The sequence below is a fragment of the Saimiri boliviensis genome, chromosome 17 (assembly GCF_048565385.1).
Source record: "Saimiri boliviensis isolate mSaiBol1 chromosome 17, mSaiBol1.pri, whole genome shotgun sequence".
NCBI lineage: Eukaryota > Metazoa > Chordata > Mammalia > Primates > Cebidae > Saimiri > Saimiri boliviensis.
Window position 1 is genome coordinate 6,054,672 of NC_133465.1, and position 23,570 is coordinate 6,078,241.

Consider the following 23,570-nt stretch of genomic DNA (forward strand, 5'->3'; position numbering starts at 1 on the left):
GATTATAGGCGTGAGCCACTGCACCTGGCCCTAAAGTGAGGTTTTCTAATATAACCTAGAGAGACCTTTCATGTTTATTTGCCTTCTTGCTGATTGTCCCTCTTTTTTTTTTTTTTTTTTTTTGGAGATGGAGTCTTGCTTGCTCTGTTGTCCAGGCTGTAGTGCAGTGGCACAGTCTCACTGCCACCTCCACCTCGCAGGTTCAAGTGATCCTCATGTCTCAGCCTCCTGAGTAGCTGGGTTACAGGTGCACACCACCATGCCCAGCTAATTTTTGTATTCTCTCTTTCTTTTTTGGAGGCTCCCCAGGAAGCTCTCAGTCTGGCAGCAGGCACAGTTCTCCCCGAGGCTTGATACATGGCAATGTCGGTGATATTCTGCCAAAAACTGAAGACCGGCAATGTAAAGCTTTGGATTCAGATGCTGTTGTGGTTGCAGTTTTCAGCGGTTTACCTGCTGTTGAGAAAAGGAGGAAAATGGTCACCTTGGGGTAAATTAAGTTGTTTTTTATATATAATAGTATAATAGTTAATAGATTTGTTTGGAACTTTAAGAATGCATCATGATGAGCAAATTAATTTCTAATTTGTTAATTTTTTAGTGGACAGAGAGTACATTTATTGCACTAAATTTTAACTTTTTTTTTGAGACTGAGTCTCGCTCTGTCACCCAGGCTGGAGTGCAGTGGTGCCATCTCAGCTCACTGCAACCTCCGCCTCCTATGTTTAAGCAGTTCTCCTGCCTCAGCTGGGATTACAGATGCCTGCCAGCACACCCTGCTAATTTTTGTATTTTTAGTAGAGACAGTTTCGCCATGTTGACCAGGCTGGTCTTGAACTCCTGAGACATGAAGTGGTATGCCGACGTTGGCCTCCCAAAGTGCTGGGATTACAGGCGTGAGCCACTGTGCTTGGCCTAAATTTTAACTTTTTAAAGTATCAGAGATTTTACTTAATTTTTTTTTAACAGGATGAAATAGTACCAAAAGTTTAGTTTAAATATGTTGGAGCTCCTTTTCACAGTGATATGTAACCTTATCTGAACTCTGCTTTGTAAATTTGTGTGTATGTGTGTGTGTCAGCTCTTTTTTTTTTCAGTCCTACACTTGTCAAAGATGTTAGTGTTAGGCTATATTACCTGTCACAGGCCTTCATATATATTTTCTATGGAACAAAGCATTTATAGCAATTTTAACCCTACTTTTCTGCTTTTATCTCACCTTCTCTCCGCTTATCAAAGTATCCTCAAAACTTACAGTTGGAATTTCCCAAAAGGATATATGGTAGTTGACACCTTTATCTCTCCGCTAGGAAACATAAACTCACATCCCAGGCATGGCAATTAAACTTCCATCTATTCAAAAGATAGAGTAATTAGGAATATATTGGCTATGAATGTGGTGGATGAGCCATTAATATACATCTGTTGATATATTTTATGGATATTAAACCTATTTCTAAATTTAAACAATGAAACAGTTCTATTTTCGAGATTTTAAAAAGAATTGAACTAAATTGGAGAAAGATGAACACCCTTTAAGTTTAATTTTATATAGTCAAAGTCTGACCTATTACCAAAACTACAAGATCAGTTGGTGGCTTAGCTTTCCCTTGTAGCATAAGTTTCAGTAGTAGAAAGGTGTTAAAATCACTGGAGATTATCTTGTCTTCCCTACCTATTACGTAGCCTGATGTAATGTACATTCCTTCAGATTAAAGCTGCAACTAGCTCTTACATTTTATGTGCTATGGAGATCTTTTTATCTGCCTTTAGTCATCAAATATACATGAACGTAGTTTTTTTCCCCTAGAATGTAAAATCCTGTACAAACGTCTGCAGGTCTTAGCAATGATCCTCATTTTACAGTTGATTGTATCTGCCAGCCTGGTTCATGTAGGTGCTATCCAGCTCATGTCTTTTATCCCTGCCTGATCTAAAGTAGTGCGAGCAGAAAGTTTAAATACTAATGAAAGGATGGGCACAGTGGCTCACACCTGTAATCCCAGCACTTTCAGAGGCTGAGGCAAGAGGATTGCTTGAGCCCAGGAGTTCAAGGTCATCCTGGGCAACATAGTAAGACCTTTTTAAATAAAAAATAAATATTAAATACTAATGATAAGTGTTTCAAAATGAAAGAAAAAAAAAGAATAAGTGAAAAATTTCCCATCCTTATCTCCCACAACCTAGTTGTCCAATCCTCTGCCCATATACATTCATGCTGTTCTTAAGTTTTCATGTATGCTGTGTCTTCTCAGTTTTTGTGTATATTTAAGGAACTGTTGACTATGTAGCTTTTTTTTTTTTGAGACCGAGTTTCGCTCTTGTTACCCAGGCTGGAGTGCAATGGCGCGATCTCGGCTCACCGAAACCGCCGCCTCCTGGGTTCAGGCAATTCTCCTGCCTCAGCCTCCTGAGTAGCTGGGATTACAGGCACGCGCCACCATGCCCAGCTAATGACTATGTAGCTTTTTTAATACAAGGTGTACTTTGTTTTCTCATTGAATAGTGTATCTCAGGCCAGATGCAGTGGCTCACACCTGTAACTCCAGCACTGTGGGAAGCCGAGGTCGGCAGATCACTTGAGTTCAGGAGTTCAAGATCAGCCTCGCCATCATGTCGAAACACCGTCTCTACTAAAAACAAAACACAAACATTAGCCAGGCATGGTGATGGATATCTGTAATCTCAGCTACTTGGGAGGCTGAGGCAGGAGAATCGCTTGAGCCCAGGAGGCGGAGGTTGCAGTGAGCTGAGACTGCATCACTGCACTCTAGCCTGGGTGACAGAGTAAGACTCTATCTCAAAAAATAATAATATATCTCAGAAGTCTTTCTTATTAGAACATATTATTTAAAACTTCAATTTATATTTAAGTTACAGTTTCAGTGAGCTAATTATAGGTTCACATGCAGTTGTAAGAAGTAATACAGAGAGATCCTTTGTACTTACCTTTTCTCCCCAATGATAAGATTAGGGGAGAAATACAGTTTCACAACCAGAATACTAATATTGATATAATCCACCGTTTCATAACTTTTTTTTGAGATGGAGTTTCACTCTCTTGCCCAGGCTGGAGTGCAGTGACGGAATCTCAGCTCACGGCAACCTCTACCTCCCAGGTTCAAGCAATTCTCTATCTTAGCGTCCCAAGTAGCTGGAATTACAAGTGCCCACCACCATGCCTGGCTAATTTTGTATTTTTAGTAGAGACACGATTTTACCATCTTGGCCAGGCTGGTCCTCCTGAACTCCTGACCTCAGGTGATCTGCCTGCTTCAGCCTCCTGAAGTGCTAGGACTGCAGATGTGAGCCACTGTGGCCGGCACTTAGTGAAATATTTTAAGATAAAATTTGAAATTTAGTGTTTAACACCAGAGCATATACCCTACTTAGTTTGGTGCTCAGTTCAAAAAGAAAATGTAGATTATTTTTCGAGTACAGTGGCTCATGCCTGTAATCCCAACACTTCGGGAGGCCTAGACGGGCAGATCGCAAGGACAGGAGTTCGAGACCAGTCTGGCCAACATAGTGAAACCCCACCTCTACTAAAAATATAAAAAATTAGCTGGATATGGTGGTGTGTGCCTATAATCCCAGCTACTTGAGAGGCTGAGGCAGAATTGCATGAACCCAGGAGGCAGAGGTTAGGGTGAGCCAAGATCATGCCATTGCACTCTAGCCCGGGGGACAGTGCGAGACTTCATCTGAAAAAAAAAAAAAAAAAAAAAAAAGATGATTTTGTCACTTATTACTGATATAAAAATATCAAGTTGTTTTCTTCTTTGAGGGCTAATGCTAAAGGAGGTCATCTGGAAGGACTGCAGATGACTGATTTGGAAAATAATTCTGAAACTGGAGAGTTACAGCCTGTACTACCTGAGGGAGCCTCAGCTGCCCCTGAAGAAGGTAAGGAATGATAACCTTATAAGTAAGCAGGAAGGGAGAATTCTGTCCCTTTTTTGGTAGTGGGTGGTGGTAGTGATTGGGAGGGGTTGGTTTCATGGAAATGTTACTGAGATCTGCTATTTGATGTACTTGATCTGAATACAGCATTCCTTGTGCCACTGAATTTGATTTGCTAAAATATTAAATTCAGAGGAAGGCTAAATGGCTAAGTTACTATATAAAAGGACATGCCTTACTAGAAAGGGAGAAAGAAAAATCTGCATCTAGTTTATCTGTTCAGTAAATAAATGTGTTAAGGCACCTACATACCAGGCATCAAATTTTTGCTGTATTTATTTATTTATTTATTTAAAAGATGGGATTTCACCGTGTTGGTCAGGCTAGTCTTGAACTCCCGACCTCAAGTGATCCGCCCACCTTGGCCTCCAAAGTGCTTGGATTACAGGCGTGAGCCACCACGCCTGGCCTGCTGTATTTATTAATACAAAGTTGAATTAGATAGGTTCACAGTCTAGTGGGGAAGATGTGCCCCAAAGCAACTAATTAGAATAATATTAAATATCTTTTTAAGTCAGTCTTAATTAGTGTCTGTAGATGGCTTTTTTAAAAGAAGCATTCCAAGCTTTAACCATTTTTAAATCCCTTATGATGACTGACCTCAGCTTGTTCTCAATTAAACTTTCTAGTGTTTTTTCTGTGTGTTCTTCCAAGTTCATTATTGTTTATCTAAAAGCATAGAAGACATTTTGCAATTTGGGGCAACAGAGGTGCGTGGAACAAGGTTATGTGTATTGCCCTTGCTGTGTCCTTTATAAGTTTGGCAGAAAAGAATGTCAACTCTCTTAATGATGTTTGGCCTTGTAATTTTTTTATTTCTTAGCGAAATTCTACCACCTTCCACCTCTGCACTCATTTGAGTATCAATGATTGATGAATTGTAGCTCAAAGCACACATACAGGTGCCAGCATCTACTTGGCTGCCCTAAGAGAGGGTGTGTGGGCGGTGACATTTTCAGGTTTCTCAATTAAAGAACACTAAACATTTTGGTCTTTTTAGTTGGTGCTCCTGTGTGGGCATCATTATTTCAGTAGAAGAGATTAAATAGAAAACATTTTTTAAATGATGTGTTTATTGTTAAAACATCAAGAAATATTATGATCGATGATCTTTATAGAAAGGGCCTTTGGGAAAAAGTTACTTTCTATGTGTCTCCATATATGTTGGATTCTAGTAGCTTAAATTACTACCGAATATGCTGGAATTACAAGCGCATTTTTTTTTTTTTCTGCCAAGCACAGTGGCTCATGCCTGTAATCCCAGGACTTTGGGAGGCCAAGGCAGGTGGATCACTTGAGGTCAGGAGTTTGAGACCAGCCTTGCAAACATAGTGACACCCATCTTTACTAAATATATAAAAATTAGCTAGGTGTGGTAATAGACACCTGTAATCCCAGCTACTTGGGAGGCTGAGGCAGGAGAATTGCTTGAACCCAGAAGGTGGAGGTTGCAGTGAGCCAAAATTGTGCCACTGCACTCAGCCTGGACGACAGTGAGACTTCCATCTCAGATGATAAATAACAAACTCATTTTTTTTTCATGCAACATTTATTAAATGTCTAATTTACCAGATGTTACAGTCAATGCCAGTGATAAAATTTCTGAAACTACCGTTTAGTTCAGAGTTTCTCCATGTTAGCACCACTGTTATTTAGGCCACATAATTCTTTATTGTACAGGGGCTGTTCTCTGCATTGTAGAATGTTTAGCAGCATCCTCAGCTTTTAACCACTAGTTACCAGTAGTGGTACAACAACCAAAAATGTCTCTAGACATTGCCAAATGTTTCCTGGGAGGCAAAATTATCCCCAGTCAAGAACCAGTAGTTGAACTAAATAATTCTCAACCAGAGGTTACCACTCCTTGAGAATCACTTGCCAGAGTGGGCCACAGTTACTAATAGAAACAAGTTGTAATTTTCAGGTGTGTTAGTTATGTGTGGTGGTAGTGGTAGGAGGGTGGCAGGGAGAGCAGGTGAAAACCAATGGTTAGATGTTGGGGAGACTAATAGCCAGTTATAATACAGAACAATGAGTGCTGTGATAAGTTGTAGAGGCAGCTCAAATATGAGATATGTAATAAAAATAATAGATAATACTAAGTTCTTACTATGTTAAAGACTACCAGTATTATGTTATTCTCAAAATAACTACATGATAATTACTTTTGTTAACCCAGTTTTACAGATAAGCAAGCTGAGGCCTAGAGATGTAATTTACGTTACACAAAGTCACGGGGTTAGAAATTGGAAGGTCGGGCGCGGTGACTCAGGCCTCTAATCCCAGCATTTTGGGGAGGCTGAGGCAGGCAGATCACCTGAGGTTAGGAGTTTGAGACCAGCCTGGCCAACATGGTGAAACCCCATCTCTACTAAAAATAGAAAAATCAGGGTGGCTCAAGCCTGTAATCCCAGCACTTTGGGATGCTGAGGCAGGTGGATCACGAGGTCAAGAGATCGAGACCATCCTGGTCAACATGGTGAAACCCCGTCTCTACTAAAAATACAAAAAAGTAGCTGGGCATGGTGGCGCGTGCCTGTAATCCCAGCTACTCAGGAGGCTGAGGCAGGAGAATTGCCTGAACCCAGGAGGCGGAGGCTGCGGTGAGCCGAGATCGCGCCATTGCACTCCAGCCTGGTTAACAAGAGTGAAACTCCGTCTCAGAAAAAAAAAAAAAAGAAAAATCAGCCGGGCATGGTGGCATGCTCTTGTAATCACTCAAGAGTCTGAGGCAGGAGAATCGCTTGAACCCAGGAGGTGGAGGTTGCATTGAGCCAAGATTGTACCATTGAACTCCAGCCTGGGTGACAGAGCAAGACTCCATCTTGGGAAAAAAAAAAAAAAGAAATTGGAAGAGCTAGAATTTGAACCTAGAGCCAGTGCTCTTAACTGTCGCCTCTCTGCTAACCTAGTCCCTAGGCCACCCTTGGAAAGATCATCCTAAGGGATGAGTAGAAGTTAGCCAGGTGAGTACTGGTAAAAGAGAAGCCAGAATGGAGACAGACAGAGGTTAGCTCATGAAGAGTTACGTGGTATGTACCGGCTAGAATTTGAACTTTGTCATTTGAATAGGATCTAAGAAGTGGTGCTTTAAAATTTCTACTCCAACTGCATTGCGGAGAATGGATTTGGGGGTGGGAATGACGTATGTGGACCTGGGGCAGGAAAATTGGTAAGAAGCATGTTAATTTAAGTACAGTGATTTGGACTTTTTTTTTTTTTTTTTAATTTTTTATGGAGACTTGGTCTTGCTGCGTTGCTCAGGCTGGTCTTAAACTCCTGGACTCAAATGATCCTTCTGCGTCAGCTTCCCAAAGTGCTGGGTTACAGGAATGAGCCACCACATGCAGCCAATTTGAACTTAATTTCAGCCTCCAATTTATCAATTTACATTATTTCAGAACTAACTTTTATATGTAAAATAGTTGGTCAGCACAGAAAACACTGGAACTTTTTGACAGTAGTTTCATTTCTTATTTAAAGCTAATGGACAGCTTATCCTAAACTGAAGAAAGGCATTTTGCTTGGCCATAGTTAAGATCTACAGTACATTTTACAAGTCTTTCAAAGAATGGAATTATTCATGTGGGATTCAGAGTTAAGTGGTCAGTGTTATTCAGTAACACTGAATTTATATATGGGGTGTTGTGCTATTAAGCGCCTAGAACTCAATAAGAAAATTTGCTGTGAATGTTTAAATCAGCAGTGACACAGAAATACACTCTTGTAATTTGTTGTTACTTCCGAGTCCCAGGATAGACCATGAGAAGGAGACTAGTTGATGAGGCTGAGAGAAGGTAGTATAGGAGACAAAGGAAGCCCTCTGCCTCTTGCCGTCAGCTCTGTTTCTCGAGGAGAATGTGGTCTTGCTCACTGCTGCCAGTATTATTTTATCATCGGCAAGAGTAAGTTCTCAGGAAACCCTTACATACCTGTAAGCCTTAGTAGTTGAATGGATTTGTCTTGTATCCATGCTTAGGAAAAACAAGACACTTTATTTGAGCCAAACACAAAAAGATATTCTGTGTCAAATCACTGTGGGGTTCTCCCTCTTTCTCAAAGAGAGGGCTGTCTGAAGAACCTTAAAATAAGGCATTCTTTGTGGTACTGGCTGGGAATTTGGGACTACTAATGTGTCTCTTAATTGCTCTTAAGCATCAGTTTAAAAATAACTTTTTTCTTAGACATGATAGTCATAAGCAGGCCTTTTTCTTTTTGCTGGAACCGTTTGGGAAACCTTTGGTTGTATTAGTCTTTGGTTTAATGACCTGATGTTGAAAAGGTTGACTTATTTTTTCTTTCATTTGATAACCTGCAGAACTGTAGGTAGGCCAGGTTATTTCTTGTTCTTTTTAAAACTGAAGGCTTTGCTCTCTGAGTTCTTGCTGAAGTAGCACAAACCCCCTTCAGTTAAATCAGGGGTACTCAAAACATCATCCAGGGAAAAGCCTTGGCACATCTGCCAGAACCCTTGCTGGCAGCCTCTTTAAGAGGAATACAGAGTCTGATGGCCTGCCATTGCTGATCATTTAGGGTAATGATTAAGATGCCTTTAACAAAATTTACTGAAAAATAACTTGACTTGAACAAAGAGGAAAATTAACTCTCTTATATTAACAAGTCTCCTAATAATAAGAAGATATACCTAACTGTGATAGAGCAGTTTCAGAATTAGAAAATTTAGCTGCTCAGTGTCATCAGGAACTTGCCTTTTGTGTGTGTGTGTGTGTGGCATGGAGTTGGGGTGTTGTTTTATCTTTCACCCTATCCTTACTTTCTCAGTGAGAGGCTTAGCTCTTCTCGATGGTAAGATGATTGCTGTAGTACAAGACATCAGAGTCAGAATAGCATTCTGGGAGTGGGAGAAGATTGTTTTATATATCTCTAGCAACAAGGAAAACCTTTCTCAGAGCATCTCAACAAATTCCTCTTCTATCTCGTCAGCCATTGTCAAGGAAAATGGTCCAAGTCCAGTTTTTTTGTTTTTGGAGATCGAGTCTTGCTCTGTCACATAGGCTGGAGTGCAGTGGCATGATTTCGGCTCACTGCAATCTCCGTCTCCTGGGTTCAAGCGATTCTCCTGCCTCAGCCACCTGAGTACCTGGGATTACAGGTGCTTGCCACATGCCTGGCTAATTTTTTATTTTTAGTAGAGAGAGGGTTTCACCAGGCTGGTCTCGAGCTCCTGACCTCGGGCAGTGCACCCGCCTCTGCCTCTGAAAGTGCTGGGATTACAAGTGTGAGCCACCGCGCCTTGCCAGCCAAGTCCAGTTATTTGGTCTCCCTCCCCAACTCATTCCACATGGCTTAGTGGAAGAATGAAAAATACCTGAACAATATCACGGTCCTCTTCGAAAGGGGAAAGGCAGATAAATTGTTAGTGACTAGAATACAAAGTGTCAACTATATCAGGTGGTTAATATATTTTTTAAGGATCTGAAATTTGAGCAACTTGATTTATGGGAGTTATAACTCAAGTTAGCTTTACTGAGCACGTAGGTAGAAGGTGCTCAAAAAATTTGGTAGATAATTGGTAGATTAATACGATGCAGATTTCTTTTGCATTAACAATCTCTGAAGTTTCTTACAATTAATAGTATCTTGTAATTGCCATCATTGACATCCTGCAACTTGCCTTTTTCTTTACATTCACAAAGGTGCTTTGACCAGGTGTTTTCATGCAGGAATTTCTTTCTAGCATTTCTTGAGAAATGTATGGTTTTTTTTGAATAATTAGAATTTAGAATAATTAGAAAAATTAGAATTTTAACAACACAGAAACATTACTGATTTGAAGGAATCTAGTTAGGGCAAGTTGAAAGTAAAAACTAGAAATACTGATTCCTGGAATCAAAGGTTAAAGTCAACAGGAGCTCCTTGGAAAGAAGTGATTACAAATCAGTCCTCATGATAAATATTGCCATTTTATGTGTGTTCATGGCCCTGTCTGCTGCTAAGTAAATATTAATGAGTTTACACACAGTATACTTAATAAAATTGAGTGGTGTTCCAAGAAATAGATTTTGAAGCAAAATCCTTATATTAGCATTTTTGACATGTGATTCTGCACAGTATTTTAAACTTTGCTGAGTCCTAAATATTACATTATTCACATACTACCCAGTAATACCCACATTCAGTCTAGCATTTGAATATTCACTATAGGCCTCAGTTCTTATAAATACTAATTGAATGATTTTTTAAAAGATACACATGTAGGCTGGGTGCTGTGACTCACACCTATAATCCCAGCGCTTTAGGAGTCCGAGGGGGGCAGATCACAAGATCAGAAGTTGACCAGCAGCCTGACCAATATGGTGAAACTTCATCTCTACTGAAAATACTAAAAATACAAAAAAATTAGCCAGGCGTGGTGGTGCATGCCTGTAATCCCAGCTAGTTAGGAGGCTGAGGCAGGAGAATTGCATGAACCCAGGAGGCAGAGGTTGCAGTGAGCCGAGATCATGCCACTGCACTCCGGCCTGGGTGACAGAGTGAGACTTCCTCTCAAAAAAAAATTTAAAAAAAAAAAAAAAAAAAAAAAAAACCAAAAACAAACATGTAATGAATGAAGAGTTTGAAAAATGTATTTAAATAATAACTTTTTTAAAAAGAATAATTTTGATTTTTGGAATTCCACAGAATTCCAGTTCATTGTTTTTGAATCCTGAAGATTGGTATTGTTGGGAATTAAGAAACACTACTACTAAGAAATCAAATTTGTGCCTTGATTCAGCTCAGTGTGGTTTTAGTGTTTTCAGCAACAGTTCCATGAAGGGCCACAAGGTGGAAGTGGTACTTCACAGAGCTAGCTAGTTATGGTCTCTAATCATTAAAGTCTCTTTAATGGTCTCTTTGCTCTTTTTTTTTTTTTTTTTCCCTCCTACCTCATAAGATTGTTGTAAACTCTTCATTCTTTAGAACAGGCAAGTTTGGGTTTTTTGGTTTTTTGTTGTTTTTTTCTTTGCTGATGATGGAGACGATTTCTGAACATTTAAGGCAGAAATAATGCTAACCAAACTCTTCTTGGAAACAGAAAAGGAAGAATGCACCACTGAAGCCATGTGGGGCCACGGTTATCTTTTCAGAAGCTTTTTAAAGTAAAACAGATTTTATTTCTTTAAGAGTTAAAATACCTATTTGTTTTTCCTTGAGTAAGCTTTGGTAGTTTTTTGTTTTTTGTTTTTGTTTTTTGTATTTTTAGTAGAGACAGGGTTTCACCATGTTGACCAGGATGGTCTCGATCTCTTGACCTTGTGATCCACCCGCCTCGGCTTCCCAAAGTGCTGGGATTACAGGCTTGAGCCACCGCGCCCGGCCTGGTAGTTTTATCTGTGAAAAAATGTGTTCATTTCATCTGTTTTTGGTTTCATGAGTTATTTATAGTATTTTATTATATTTTAATAAAAATTTAAAATACTAGATTTTAATATAATTTTTTAAAAATATATTTTAATATTTAAATATAATAAAATAAATTTTAATAAAATATAGTATTATATTTTACTGTTTATAGAATATATAGTTGATGTCCTCTTTCATTCCTGCTATTGGAAATTTTGTTTGCTCTTTTTTTTGGTTAGTAAATATACCTAGGGGCTTTTAACTTTATCTTTTCAAAGAAACACCATTTTGTTTCATTAGAGTTTTTTTGTTTCCCTGCTCATTTTATTATGTTTTCTATTATTTCCTTACTTTTACTTGCTTTGGGTTTAATTTACTTTTTCTAGTTTCTTAAAGTAGAAGTTTAGATAATTGATTTGAGGTATTTTCTCTTCTAATATAAACATTTAATGGCATAATTTTCTCTTTAAGCACTGCTATAGTCACATCACACAAATTTTGATATGTTGTATGTGATTTTCTTCAGAGTGTTTTTTATAATTCCTCAAAATTTTCACCTTTTTTCCTTTTATCTATTGTCTCTCCTTTGTTATTTTTGCTATCTCTATGGCAGTCTGTTTGGCACAACTTAGACCAGTCCGTTTATCCTTTTGTTTCTCAGTTTTTCCTTCCTTCCTTCCTTCCTCTGTTCTGCAGAGTCTTGTGTTCTGTTGCCCAGGCTGCAGTACAATGGTACAGTCACAGCTCACTGCAGCCTTGAACTCCTGGGCTCAAATGAGCCTCCCTCCTTAGCCTCCCTAGTAGCTAGGACAATTGCTGGTGCGCATCACTGTTCCTGGCTAAGTTTTAATTTTTTTTAGTAGAGATGAGGCATTGCTATGTTGCCCAGGCTAGTGTCAAACTCCTGGCCTCAAGTGATCCTCCTGCCTCAGCCTTTCAAGTAGCTGAACTGGAGGCATGTGCTGCCAGGCCTGGCTGATGAGCATTTTTATCTGGCTTTATAGCACTTTTTAAATAATTCCAAACATCTGTGTCATCTCATCATTAGTATCTGTGGTTGACTTTTCCTGGTTTTTCATATGCTGAGTAATTTTGGGTTATATCCTGGACATTTTCATTAGGTTTTTGTTTTTGTTTTTTTTAAATACTCTGGGTCTTGTTTCACCAGTCTGCCAGTTTTGTTGTCATTCAAAATCAGGCCTCATCAGTATGCCTGTTTCTATTTACTTTTCAAAGTAAATAACTATGAACATCCTTAAATTACTATACCATCCATCTCTCCAGGTTTTATTGCTACTTTTAATTGGGAAAGATAGGTTGGAATGTTCTTCCTCCATTGTACCTAGAACCTTCCTTCTGGAGAGGATTTTACTTTTGCTTTATTCAAATAACACTAGATCCTGAACAATTTTTATGTTAATTTTTTGAAATGTGAACCTCAACCTTAAATCCCAAACCTAAATTAGGCACATAAATTTTACTTTCAATTTAGAGGTGAGACTTTCTTCTCCCTCTTCAGAGCCCAGTAGAAACAAAGTTCCTTGCTATTTTCCTATGCCAGTAGGCAGAGATTTTTTCTAGCCTCTTCTTTCAATAAGAATTTTAGCAGTGGCCTGGCATGGTGGCTTATGACTATAACACCACCACTTTAGGAGGCCAAAGCAAGTGGATTGCTTTAGCTCAGGAGTTGAAGACCAGTCTGGGCAACATGGTGAAATCCTGTCTCTACCAAAAAAATAAGAGTTAGCCAGGTTTGGTGGTGTGCGCCTGTTGGGAGGCTGAGGTGGGAGGATTACCTGAGCGCCGGGAGGTCAAGGCTGCAGTGAGCCATATTGTACCACTGTATCCAGCCTGGGTAACAGAGTGAGACCCTGTCTAAAAAAAACAAACAAATTTTAACATTATGCAGGGGGTGGGGTTTTAGTCTCCCTTCCAGTTCCCTTTCTGTGACGGGTCCCTTTTTCTATCGCTAAGCAGTGTTAAAAATCCTCATGTGGCCAGGCACGGTGGCACGTGCCTGTAGTCCCAGCTACTCCGGAGGCTGAGACTGGAGGATCACTTGAGTTCAGGAGTTCTGGGCTGTAGTGCACTATGCCAGTCGGGTGTCTGCACTAAGTTCGGCATCAATATTGTGACATCTTGGGAGCAGGGGACCACCAGGTTGCCTAAGGAGGGGTGAACCAGGCAGGTCGGAAACAGAGCAGGTCAAAACTCCCGTGCTGATCAGTAGTGGGATCGTTGTCTGTGAATAGCCACTGGACTCCAGCCTGGGCAACATAACGAGACCCCATCTCTAAAAAATAAATAAATAAAAATAAAAAGATTAAAAAAAAGAAATCCTCACATGGACCAGGCATGGTGGCTCACACCTGTACTCCCAGCACTTTGGGAGACTTAGGCCAGTAGATCACCTGAGGTCAGGAGTTACAGACCAGCCTGGCCAACATGGTGAAACCCCATCTCTGCTAAAAAATACAAAAATTAGCTGGGTGCAGTGGCAGGCCCCTGTAATCCCACCTACCCAGGAGGCTGAGGCAGGAGAATCGCTTCAACCTAGGAGGCAGAGGTTACAGTGAGCTGAGATTACGCCATTGCACTCCAGTCTGGGAGACAGAGTAAGACCCCATCTCAGAATTTTAAAGATACTCACATGTAGCTCTCCAGGGCAATTGTGGCCCCTGACCCACTAATGAAAGTTTATCTTTCTGGAGGTTAAAGTGAGAGGATCTCTTCTTAAGCCCAGGAGTTCAAGACCAGCCTGGGCAACATATTATAGCAAGACCCTGTCCCTGCAAAAAAATTTTTTTAATTAAATTGGCAAGGCATGGTTTCATGTACCTGTGGTCCTATCTACTTGGGAGGCTAGGGCAGGAGTATCACTTGAGCTCAGGAGGTTGAGGCTGCAGTGAGCTATGATCAGGCCACTGCAACCCAGCCAAGGTTGACAGAGACCCTGTCTTTCAAAAAATAAAAATAAATGAAAATCAAATGGCATACACACAAAAAAGTAGATGTCCAATTAGAATACAAACTAATGTATTATTAGAATTGCTAGGATTTCTAATATTCATATACCATGTGTATTTGTATAATATGTTTATATTTGTATATGTTTTAGGCTAGGGACTATAATTATGTCTATAATGAGTCAGGATTAAAAGAATTCCTGTTACCTCTTGTGACTGAAAAAAAGCAGTGTTTGATTTAGAAAAAAGAAATTTTCAATATAATGAAATTAATACTGGTTTCAAATTGTAACTTTCAGGTACTGTGGAAAGGGCAATTTTGAACTTCGAGAACAAAAATAAAACCACTGCTATAAATAGCTAAAGAGAATCTACGTTTGTATGGTTACTTTTGTCTTTGTTTAGTTTATTGAATTCTTGACATTCCATGTAAAATTCAATTAGGAGTCTCAGGTTAGATAAGGAGATTTCTGTTTCCTTTCACTAACAGTGGTTTCTTTTCAGAAACATGTTCTCCTTCCTTCCTGCCAGGAATGAGTAGCGACAGTGACATTGAATGTGACACTGAGAATGAGGAGCAGGAAGAGCACACCAGTGTGGGCGGGTTTCACGACTCTTTCATGGTCATGACACAGCCCCTGGATGAAGGTGCAACACATGATGTCATTTTACACAGATTAATAAAACCACCGTTGCTGCTTCTCTTTCTTCTTCTGCTGCTGCTACTTCTACTACTTCTGCTCTGCTGCTTTTGCTTCTTTTGCTTCTACTTCTTTTTTTTTTTAATTATTGTCATTTGTGAGACAGCATTCTTTGTTGAACTATTATGGTGAGTACTGAAAAAGCATAGTTGGTAATATTTGACTTAGTTGCACCTCATGAGTACTATTTACTGGGTAGAGAAGGGGTCCACAACCTGCTTTTATATAGTCCATGACCTGAGAATGGTTTTTACTTTGTAGAGAGGTAAAGAGTCTTAAAAAACAAGCAAAAGAAACCAAGAAGAATTTTCTTCTTTTCCCCCTCAAGACAGAGTCTTGCTCTGTTTTTTTATTTTTTTTTTTATTTTTTTTGAGATGGAGTTTCGCTCTTGTTACCCAGGCTGGAGTGCAATGGCGTGATCTCGGCTCACCGCAATCTCCGCCTCCTGGGTTCAGGCAATTCTCCTGCCTCAGCCTCCCGAGTAGCTGGGACTACAGGCGTGCACCACCATGCCCAGCTAATTTTTTGTATTTTTAGTAGAGACGGGGTTTCCCAATGTTGACCAGGATGGTCTCGATCTCCTGACCTCGTGATCCACCCGCCTCGGCCTCCCAAAGTGCTGGGATTACAGGCGTGAGCCACCGCGCCCGGCCGAGTCTTGCTCTGTTAATCAGGCTGGAGTACCGTGGCACGATCTTGGCTCACTGCAAACTCCGCCTCCTGGGTTCAAGTGATTCTCCTGCCTCCACCTCATGAGTAGTTGGGATTACTGGCACACACCACCGTACCCGACTAATTTTTTTTTATATATTTAGTAGAGATGGGGTTTCACCATCTTGGCTAGGCTGGTTTTGAACTCCTGACCTTGTGATCCACCCACCTCAGCCTCCCAAAGTACTAGCATTACAGGCATGAGCTACCACGCCCTGCCCAAAGAATAATTTTCAACATAGTCCATTTTGTGGCCTACAATGCCTAAATATTTACTATCTACCTTTCATAGCAAATGATTCGCAACCCCTGGGGAGACTAGATGTTTGGGTTTTTTTTTTATTTTTTTTATTTTTATTTTATTTTTATTTTTTTTTCAGAGATTTTTCTAGCCTACTCTAAGATAACTTTTAAAATAACCTTTTCTGATTTCTTAGAAATACATGAAGATTATGAAATCAATTTTTATTATCTCCTATCTTCAAAAAAGTTACTAGGAAAAAAACTCAACAAGAGAAACCTACTGTTAATATTTTACCTTTTTTTTTTTTTTCTGTTCTCATTTGCATTTCTTCTACCTAAATTTTTTTTTTTTTTTTTTTTTTTTTTTTTTTTTTTTTTTTGAGACGGAGCCTTGCTCTGTCTCCCAGGCTGAATTGCAGTGGCTTAATCTCAGCTCACTGCAACCTCTGTCTCCCAGGTTCAAGCAATTCTCCCACCTCAGCCTCCTGTGTAGCTGGGACAACAGGCACGTGCCACCATATCCAGCTATTTTTTGTATTTTTTAGTAGAGACAGTATTTTTGTATTTTTTAGTCTTCACCATGTTGGCCAGCCTGGTCTCAAACTCCTGACCTCAGGTGATCTGCCCACCTCAGCCTCCCAAAGTGCTGGGGATACAGATGTGAGCTACCACGCCAGCCCTACCTAAATATTTTATAAGTAGTTTTGTATTCGCGTTTTTCACTTAAATATATTTTTAAGTTATTTAAAATTTCATAAACTTTATTTTATGGCAACCTAATATTCTGTCATGTGGATATAACATAAGCATTCTGCTGTGAAGCAATTTTCTGGAATATAGATTAATCCATAAAAGGATATACTGTCAAATTAGAGAAATACACATTTAAAGTTACCCAGAGGCCTTAATAATCAATCTGAACATTCCTCTGCGAGATATCCTAGAGTGACAACATTGTCAAGTCTGTGCTAATTGTCTGCTTTATATTTTACATATTTTCCTGGTGTTCTGGTAACTTTTTCAGTACAGAACCAAGCATTTGATGATTTGTAAGTACTAAGGCATCTTTATTAACTTCCTCTGCTTCTAAAAGAAGCATCCAAATTTTGTGCAAGTTATTTGGAGTGCTGGTGGTTTTTGTGATAACTTGCATGTGTAATTTAACTGGCTTTGAAATAGGTTTTATGTTTATCAGGTCTTGAAGCTTGAGAATATACATCATTGCTTCTTGTTCCCTTCTTAAGCTGCCCCAACATTGTCCCCAGGAGGACAAAATGAGACAATTCCTATCATCTTTTAATTGTGGGTGTCTGTTACACATTTTGTTTTTTCTCCTTTATTTTTTCTTTGTGTTTGCTTATATCTGACTAAGATCACAAATTCTCTGAAGACAGAGATTTGTTTACAACCCAGCATATCTTTATCACTTAAATAACACATTTGGTAAAATCATTTAAAGACTTGGGAAGGAAAATATTCCTCCTGTTATATGCTTTTAAATTTTAAATTATTTATTTTTTTATTCATAGGTACACATTCCAGTTTTCCTGATGGTGAACAAATAGGCCCTGAAGATCTCGGCTTCAATACAGATGAAAACAGTGGAAGGTAATTGCCAAATCAAGAGAACTGACTTGCAAGCTACCTTGACCCTGAATTTTGCTATGGTTGGTGCTCAGATTTGTCATCAGTCAGATAATAGATTTGGTCTTACTTTTTCATTACCTGAAATAGTAATTTGGAAACTGTCGGAAGGTGGCACAATTTAGAATAAGATCACAGTAGTACATGGAAAAAAACAGTTTGGGAACAGTTCTTTGTAATGTAAGGAAATGACAGTGTAGTTCTCTATTAATATAGCAAATGTGTGCATTCACAAAAGGCAGTTGTCTACTACAACAGAGGTCGGTTAACTGCCAGAAAATGTACCCGCAAGTCATGCATGCCCTCAGTAACCTGCTCGGCATTGGTGCTCTACTGTCTTTGGCTAGAGCTTAGTTGTGTTTAAATGACCACCTTTATATTTGGGGTTTTAATTACACTTCAGTTACAGTTCCATTAGTGCCTATAGATTAGTGAACAGAACAATTGCTTATGAACAGATTCTGCCCTGTAGACACTTTATGTGAGTAACTGAAGTAACACTAGACTGAGTCTCCTCTTTGGGTAGGTATCTTCTCTCATTATTTCAAGTACAGGCACACTGTTTATTGGCATGTAATCTTTCTGTTGTGTGAATTCTGCAAGTGTAATTTTAAATGAATTAACATGGACTTGTTCTGTTCTTGATCCTGTAAACACATCTACGATTATTTAAAATTGTTTCATTTTTTTCTGCCTCTTACCATACAATTGTAGTGCAACAAATATTTTAAAGCCTGCCTTTTTTTATTTTCATTAGTTGGACATTGATTTCAGTGTCAACACATTTAAAGATTCATTCATGTTGCACAGTGACTTACATGAAAGTGAAACTGATAAAAGACTTTCTTTCATACTTATAATTAGCCCGAAACAGTTGCCACACTTTGCCGTTGTGCTCCTGCATTTGTGTTTGAGCTGCTATGTATTGTGGAAATTACATTGAAAGTTGACTAAGAGACTATTGACAAAGCATGATAATTATACATGTGAGAGACATCTGCTGTATTTTACTTAGTGAATATTGTTCACTTTTCCGTGTCTGATGTCTTGCTGAATGCTGTGACTCAGTTTACTTTTGTTCAGAATAGTTTGCACTTTTTTAAATAAAATCAACTTGAGAAAATATGCCTCTGCTATTTATTAAATTGGGACCAGAAACCCTTTTTTCTACTCATTGCCTGTGGCTGTTTAGTAGTATAGAGAAGATTCAAACATTTGATTGTTTTGTGTTTAGTTTCATGGTAAGGAGTGATGCCTAGCGTTGATCCCAGTCATTCTAAAATTATAATAAACTATAATTACAATAAACCTGAAAGACCAAAAGATTTCTTCATTACCTTCCTTTTGTATTTAGTATTTTATCTCAAGTTCCCTTCTGGAAATTTTCTCCTGAGTAGAGTTTTCTGTTAGGGCTAGAGATACATTAATGCTTGTGTTGTCTGTGAACGTATTCTTTCTGGACAACTTTAACTACTTGTGTCATCGATCCTTAAGTAACCTTTGAGGTAGATGAGTTGTATATCAAACCTGTTTCGCCACGGAGCCTGAGGTGTGGGGAGATTGTATGATTCTCTTAAGGTTTGACACCACTGGCAGGGATGGGTGAACTGCTGGTGTAGGGCCTTTTCCACTTTATCTCACTTGCACCAAACCCAACATTCTGATACCTAATAATTAGAAACCTAAAGATTATTTTTTTTTTTAAGCTTTTAATTTTAAGATAATTTTAGGTTTGCAAAAGAGTTCCAAAAATTGTGAGTTTCCATGTACCCTCTGCCCAGCTTTTCCTTTGTTAATGCCTTACATAATTACAGAACAATGATCAAAACTAAGAAATTAATCCTGGTTACAGTACTGTTAATCTACAGAATTTGTTTAGATTGCATTAATTGTTTCACAAATGTTCTTTTTCTGTTCTGGGATCCAGTCTAGGATCCCACATTGTACTCTGTTAGCATGTTTCCTTGGTATCCTTCAGTATATGATAGCCCCACCATCATATACTTTTGTGACCTTGATATTTTTGAAGAGGATGTGTTATTTTATTATATGTTCTTCTTGCCAGGCGCAGTGGCTCACACCCGTAATCCCAGCACTTTGGAAGGCTAAGGCAGGGAGATGATGAGGTCAGGAGATTGAGACCATTCTGGCCAACAGAGTGAAACCTCATCTCTACTAAAAATACAAAAGTTAGCTGGATGTGGTATAATCCCAGCTACTCAGGAGGCTGAGACAGAAGAATCACATGAACCTGGGAGTCAGAGGTTGCGGTGAGCCGTGATCACACCACTGCACTCCAGCCTGGCAACAGCGAGACTTTGTCTCAAAAAAAAAAAAAAGAAAAATGTTCTTCTATTTGGGTTTGTCAGATGCTTTCTTATATTAACTTGAGGTTATGCATTATTGGGAAGGCCCTTCTCGGTGCATCACATTAGTGGGAATACAATGTTTATATGTAAATATACATATATATACATACATATAGGTTTGTTTTTATTTTTATTTTTTTCTTCCTTTTTAAATATATTTTTTGGATGGAGTCTCACTGTGTCACTCAGGCTAGAAGGCAGTGGCACCAGCTTGGTTCACTGCAACTCTGCTTCCCGGGCTCAAGCGATCTTCCCACCTAAGCCTCCCGAGTAGCTGCGACTGTAGGTGTCCACCACCATACCTGGCTAATTTTTGTATTTTTTGTAGAGATAGGGTTTCACCATGTTGCCCAGGCTGGCCTCACAACTCCTGAGCTCAAAGCCATCCACCCACTTCAGCCTCCCAAGGTGCTAGGATTACAGGCACAACCCACCACTCCTGGCCTGATATTGATTTTTTTTTTCTTTTTCCTGTTTTTTTTTTTTTGAGACGAAGTCTCGCTGTGTTGCCAGGTTGGAGTGCAGTGGCATGATCTTGGCTCACTGCAACCTCCACCTCCCGGATTCAAGTGATTCTCCTGCCTCAGCCTCCTGGGTAGCTGGGAGTACAGGCGCACGCCAACACGCCCAGCTACTTTTTGTATTTTTAGTAGAGACAGGATTTCATCGTGTTGGCCAGGATGGTTTCAATCTCCTAACCTTATGATTCGCCTGCCTTGGCCTCCCAAAGTTCTGGGATTACAGGTGTGAGCCACCATGCCCAGCTGAGGTTGATATTTCTTTTTTTTTTTTTGAGACGGAGTTTCGCTCTTGTTACCCAGGCTGGAGTGCAATGGCGCGATCTCGGCTCACCGCAACCTCCGCCTCCTGGGTTCAGGCAATTCTCCTGTCTCAGCCTCCTGAGTAGCTGGGATTACAGGCACGTGCTACCATGCCCAGCTAATTTTTTGTATTTTTAGTAGAGACGGGGTTTCACCATATTGACCAGGATGGTCTTGATCTCTTGACCTCGTGATCCACCCGCCTCGGCCTCCCAAAGTGCTGGGATTACAGGCTTGAGCCACCGCGCCCGGCCTTGATATTTCTTTATTGGTGAACTTAACCTTGAAATTACTTGGTTAAGGTGGTGTTTGTGAGGATTCCCTATTAGAAATTTTAAATTTAGGTTTTTTTTCCCTTTGTAATTACTAATATTTGGGGCAGATACTTTGAAACTATGCAGATACTATTAAACCTTTTTTTTTTCCCGAAGACAGGGTCTGGCTTTATTACCCAAACACCTGGAGTGCAGTGGCTCAATCTAGGCTCAATACAGCCTCAACCCCCTGGGCTTACTTAAGTGGCCCTCCCACTTCAGCCTCCTGAGGCATACAAAAAATAATAATTTTGTATTTTTTGTAGAGATGGGGTCTTGAACTTTTGGGCTTAAGCAGTCCTTCCGCTTCAGCCTCCCATATAGTGCTGGGATATAGGCATGTGCCACTGCGCCCGACCAAAACTCTTACTTATTAATTTTATCACCTAGTAGTCGATCTTGCCTATGGGAAGTATTACTGTAATGTTTAGTTTTCTAATTCTCTAATTTCTTCTGTGTTTTTTATTAGAATGCTATAAGGAAAAGTCTTTCCTCATTTTTTAAATTTCAGTCACTTAATTATATCAGCTACTTTATGTCCATATATAATGGATATGTATTTTGTTTTTGAGTTATGACTCAATGCTGTTAATATTTTGTAGCTTGGCTTGTTCTAGTTTTAGCCATTGGAAACTCTTCCAGATAGGCTCCTGTGCCCTTTTCATATGTCTCATTCTTGTTTTTTTTTAAGCATTTCTTTGCTTTCTGACATCACAAGATGCCAACCCCAGCCATGGAATTAACCACTTCCTGAGGAACCATGGTTCTTTTTATTGGAGTATGCTATTTAGAAACAAAGATTTGGATGCCATGTATGTATTATTATTAGACTGTCACTGCTTTTAGTCCCACTCAGTGGATAGATAGAAAATGTAAATTGGCTGAGTGTGGTGGCGTGCACCTGTGGTCCTGGCTACTTGGAAGGCTGAGGTGGAAAGATCATTTGAGCTTGGGAGGTAGAGGTTGCAGTGAGCCAAGATTGTGCCACTGCACTTCAATCTGGGTGACAGAGTGAAACCCTGTCTTGAAAAAAAGTAAATATATGTAGACAGCTGTTCCCTCAGTATCAGTGAGGGATTGGCTCCAAGACCCCACATGGATACCAAAGTTCACAGATGCTCAAATCCCTATATAAAATGGCATAGTGTTTGCATATAGCCTGTGCACATCCTCCTGGATCCTTTGTTGTGGGTTTTGAGACAGGGTCTCATTCTGTTGCCCAGGCAGGGTGCAGTTGTGCATACATAGCTCACTGCAGCCAGGAACTCTTGGCCTCAAGCAGTCCTCTCACCTCAGCCTCTTAGGTAACTGGGACTACAGGTGTGAGCCACCACGCCTGAGCTTCCAGATACTTTAAATCATCTCTGTAATACCTAATACAATGTAAATGCTATGTAAATTAGTGTTGTGCTTCTTTCTTTATTTTTAAAAATAAACTGTCCATAGTTGCTTGACTCCATGGATGCAGAAACCAAAGACAGGGAGGGCTGACTGTAAAGGTACTCATGCAAATACACATATTCATAGGTATGTCTGTACGTATCTGTGTATATGTGTGACTATGACTCTGAGTCTATACTGGTAACAGTTCAACTCCGAGAGGCCTCATTCTGGCCTTCCCTCTTACCTTTCTCTGACACAAGCCTAGCTCTCATTAGCTACAATATATGTATGTACTTGTTCAACCCTAATATACAGGTAGCTTCAAAACTGTTGGCCTCCTGTGGATACCAGGCTACGTCCTACAAAAAAAAAATTGACCACCTAAAATATAGTGCTTGTGCACCGTTCTTTGAGTCTTTAGCTTTTCAGTATTGTGTTATAACATGTTTTCAGATACGTCGGTCCTTAGATTTAAAGTCAGTTCTGTTCTTTTCCGTTCCCTTCGTTGTGTTCTGTGCTTCATTGGTAACACAGGCCCACCTGTTACGGTCCAATACATCCTGTCCTCCCCCACGTGTCCTGGTTAATTTGTAAATTTACATACATTAAAATTCAGTCTTCGTGGCATAGTTTTGTGGGTTTTGACAAATGTCATGTGTCTGCCACCACAATACTATACACAACATTTCAGTCACCCCAAAAATTCCCTGTCCTGATGCTTTATAGGTAACTACCTCCCTTCCCTGCAACTCCTGGCTACCACTGATCTGATTTGACCGGTTTTCTGCCCTTTTTAGTTTTCCCTGTTCCAGAGAGTCATGTAAACAGGATCACAATTCGGCCTCTCACTTTGCAAAGTGCACTTAAGTTTAACTCATCTTGTGTGAGTCAGTACTTCATTCTTTTTTATTGCTGAGTAGTAGTAGTCCACTGCGGATATACCACCGTTTATTCATTTACCCATTTGTGTTATTTCTAGTTTAGGCTGATTAGATTCTTGTAAACATTTGGGTACAAATTTTTGTGTGAGCATAAGCTTTTATTCTCTAGAGTGTTATATACTGTATTAGTCAGTTTTCACACAGCTGATAAAGACATACCTGAGACTGG

General features: G+C 39.6%; 1 protein-coding gene across 6 annotated transcripts in view; it reads left to right on the forward strand.

Moving 5' to 3' along the window:
* TRIM37 (tripartite motif containing 37) overlaps positions 1–18,698 on the forward strand; it is a 123,801-nt gene extending 105,103 nt beyond the window's left edge. For 4 of the 6 annotated variants that reach the window (XM_074388083.1, XM_074388085.1, XM_039477047.2 and 1 more), the window contains 4 exons: positions 301–490; positions 3,788–3,906; positions 14,805–14,921; positions 17,459–18,698. In XM_074388083.1, the coding sequence (XP_074244184.1) occupies positions 301–490; positions 3,788–3,906; positions 14,805–14,921; positions 17,459–17,541 (509 nt within the window). In that variant the 3' untranslated portion in view covers positions 17,542–18,698. Of the gene's footprint in view, positions 1–300; positions 491–3,787; positions 3,907–14,777; positions 14,922–17,458 lie in introns of all 6 variants that reach the window. The other 2 variants (XM_039477046.2, XM_074388082.1) reach the window with 1 other exon arrangement.
* Positions 18,699–23,570: the final 4,872 nt, after the last annotated feature.